The 3,800-nt window shown below is 34.3% G+C and overlaps 1 protein-coding gene across 1 annotated transcript in view; it reads right to left on the reverse strand.

Moving 5' to 3' along the window:
- Positions 1 to 956: 956 nt before the first annotated feature.
- Positions 957 to 3,800, reverse strand: part of LOC106463450 (neurogenic protein big brain-like) — a 47,824-nt gene continuing 44,980 nt past the window's right edge. The window contains exon 4 of the mRNA XM_022390941.1: positions 957 to 1,088. Within this exon, the coding sequence (XP_022246649.1) occupies positions 972 to 1,088 (117 nt within the window). The 3' untranslated portion in view covers positions 957 to 971. The remainder of the gene's footprint in view (positions 1,089 to 3,800) is intronic.

A 3,800-nucleotide genomic window follows, 5' to 3' on the forward strand; every position in this document is an offset into this window, starting at 1 on the left:
AACCTAAATATCTCCTAGAATAAAACACAACAACTAAACGTAAGGAGTAATTGTAACCTCGTTGTTATATTTATATCCTAACGCATATCTTATATATTACATAATATATATCCTAACGCATATCTTATATATTACATAATATATATCCTAACGCATATCTTATATATTACATAATATATATCCTAACGCATATCTTATATATTACATAAAAGCATTCTCAAGATCAGCAAGAAAATGCAATTAAAATACTTTTTCACTGATGGTTTAGGTTTTCATTTATTGTGTCTAGTGACATGATGCGGCAATTAATGTAACTAATGCTACCTTAGTGCCCTCTTAAGGCATTATTTCGCATAGAAAAATTCCGGACATTTTCAGAAATCGGTAAAGATGCAGGAGATCCTTACACATTTGAAAAGAAACGGTAAAAAAAAAACACGTCATTTACTAGCTCCACCTGGTGATACTCTGACAATATTTCTTTACTTCATCTGATGACTGGTTTGATGACTGGTAGTAAAATGAAAATAAAACTATTGTGTATGAAGTTCGAATACATTATAATAAACTATGGTCCAGTGTAAATTTATTGTATCTGTATGCTAATATAGTAAACCAATACACTGATTTGTTATATTAACACTTTTAGTTAATGACCACATGACCCGGCTGGTCTAAATTGCGAAGCTGTAAGTTATGAAATTGACTTGTAAATTTAATAAGTAAGAGCGTAAATACAAAAAAAAAAACGCACATGTAGATTAACTGCACGTGTGCAATATATCATATTACTGGTTGACTTTGTACAGTTTATGAAACTGAAAGATAAACTTTAAATTTACATCAAAAGCCTACGGGAGCATAAAATATATTTAACTGTTTGATTATGCAAAATAGGCCAATATACAATAATGACGTCTCACGGTGTATCGCGTCAGCTAGGCCTTTTTTATACTTAATTGGTGCATACCTTAGTAACTCGGTACTGGATTAAATTCACTTGTTTCACTTGTCGGTGGGAGTCCATGTATTGCATCATATTGAATAAGTTTTTGATGTCGGTTTTTTTCTTTTTTTAGTGCAAAGAACTAAGCGAAAAAACAACAAAAATAAACTGGGTGAAATCACCCATCTTATACGTAATATATATATATATATACGAAGAACTCGAGGAGTAATTAGTGGGTTTATCTGCAACGCTACCGGCGTGGTGTTTAGTTTTATTTGTTACTCGCTAATTAGTGGGTTTATCTGCAACGCTACCGGCGTGGTGTTTAGTTTTATTTGTTACTCGCATATTAAATTAACCAATAAAGAAATAAAACCACAAGAAAAACGTATTTACAAAAAAATCTGGTGACATACGAATCCTGTATATCGGTGATTAAAAACTTCATTATTGAATCAATACCACAAAACAATAAATACTTGAATGTAAATCAAACACTTCATTATTGAATCAATACCACAAAACAATAAATACTTGAATGTAAATCAAACACTTCATTATTGAATCAATACCACAAAACAATAAATACTTGAATGTAAATCAAACACTTCATTCAATACCACAAAACAATAAATACTTGAATGTAAATCAAACACTTCATTATTCAATCAATACCACAAAACAATAAATACTTGAATGTAAATCAAACACTTCATTATTCAATCAATACCACAAAACAATAAATACTTGAATGTAAATCAAACATAACGTAACTGACAACATTGTTAGAAACGTTTTACTTTATCATTGCATTGTTTGCACTAATTGTAACGTAACTGACAACATTCTTAGAAACGTTTATAATCAATACTTCAGCTTCTTTGACGTAACTACCATTAGACTCGCATTAAACTTCTAAATATACTTGTTAAGTAACAATAATGATGAAAAAATCACACAGTAAAAACTCCAAGCGTTTGATTTACATTCAAGTATTTATTGTTTTGTGGTATTGAATGAAGTGTTTGATTTACATTCAAGTATTTCTTGTTTTGTGGTATTGATTGAAGTGTTTGATTTACATTCAAGTATTTCTTGTTTTGTGGTATTGAATGAAGTGTTTGATTTACATTCAAGTGTTTATTGTTTTGTGGTATTGAATGAAGCAATTAGTGCAAACAATGCAATGATAAAGTAAAACGTTTCTAACAATGTTGTCAGTCACGTTACAATTAGTGCAAACAATTAAAACACGTCTTCTCGTTCAATTACACTGTAATAATACCATTTACGTATTATTGATAGATGGCTTCTAGCACTTATCCCTAAAAAGTCGTCATGGTCTGTTAATCAGAAATTGTTATATCGCCCCCCTAAATTGTTATACGTCAGGTACGGCACAATGTGGCCCGGCATGGCCAGGTGATTAAAGCACTCGACTCGCAATCTGAGGGTCGCGGGTTCGAATCCCCGTCACACCAAACATGCTCGCCCTTTCAGCCATGGGGGCGTTATAATGTGGCGGCCAATCCCATTATTCGTTGGTAAAAGAGTAGCCCAAGAGTTGGCGGTGGGTAGTGATGACTAGCTGCCTTCCCTCTAGTTTACACTGCTAAATTAGGGACGACTAGCGCAGATAGCCCTCGTGTAGCTTTGCGCGAAATTAAAAAGAAAACAAAAAAAAAACAAGCGGCACAATGTTTCCTGAGAATCACAATTAACAATGTTCCCGAATCCCTATCGTCCAAGTCTTCTTTACAGGATATACTTCTGCCTCAATGTCACCTTCTAGAAAACATTTTCCTGGGAGAACACAGTTTGTTACGACTCGGAGGACTTGTAGAAAAAAGCCTTCCCACCATTTCCTACACTTCGACTTCTAAACCGCTTCTGTAATTCTAGTCTAAGTTTATGTTTGTTTGTTTGTAATTAAGCAAAAACTACTCAATGGATATTTTGTGCTGTGTCTGCCACGGGTATCGAAACCTGGTTTTTAGTATTACAAGTCTTCGGACTTACCGCTGAGCCACTGGAAGGCCCAAGTCTAAGAGAGAGATAAATTCCAAGAATAATTACACTGGCATTGAAAGCCCCGTTTTTCACTTTGGATTGCGATATCTTGAACATGGATATTGCATATATTCCCCCCCCCCAAAAAAAATTATCAGTTGAGAAATAATAAACGCGCATTATACTTACTAAATCCGTTCTCATTACTTATTCACTTACTATATGCCACTGAAGCTGTAATTATCAACTACGCTCTTGTGTTTGCTTTATAATTTTCTGCAACATCCCATCTTATGAAAGTTCAGTAAAATTACAAAGTCCCATTATCTATTCTCGCAATTTGAACTCCCTTGTTGTTTTGTTAATGTTCCTTTTTCTTTGTTGCATTTCTGGTTCTTCTGGAGAATGAAATACACTGTTATTCAATGGTCTCAATCCGCATAATGAACGAAAAGAAAAAACAACATTGAGCATTGGAGCTCTGACACTACTCCACCTTAGCTTTCTGAATTTTTCAGAAGTTGCCAACCATCATTGAGCAGTCTTTTCTTCTGGACAACCCAATAACCCATTACAACTTCCTCCTCCTCCTCAAGCACATCTCTAACCAGCTTTTATCCATTTTGATATCTAACAGCGTGGCCTCTAACCAGCTTTTCTCCGTTTTGATATCTAACAGCGTCGTCTCTAACCAGCTTTTATCCATTTTGGTATCTAACAGCGTCGTCTCTAACCAGTTTCTTCCAGTTTTGATATCTAACAGCGTGGTCTCTAACCAGTTTCTCTCCAGTTTGATATCTAACAGCGTGGTCTCTAACCAGTTTCTCTCCAGTTTGATATC

This window comes from Limulus polyphemus, unplaced genomic scaffold (genome assembly GCF_000517525.1).
Source record: "Limulus polyphemus unplaced genomic scaffold, Limulus_polyphemus-2.1.2 Scaffold1411, whole genome shotgun sequence".
Lineage (NCBI taxonomy): Eukaryota > Metazoa > Arthropoda > Merostomata > Xiphosura > Limulidae > Limulus > Limulus polyphemus.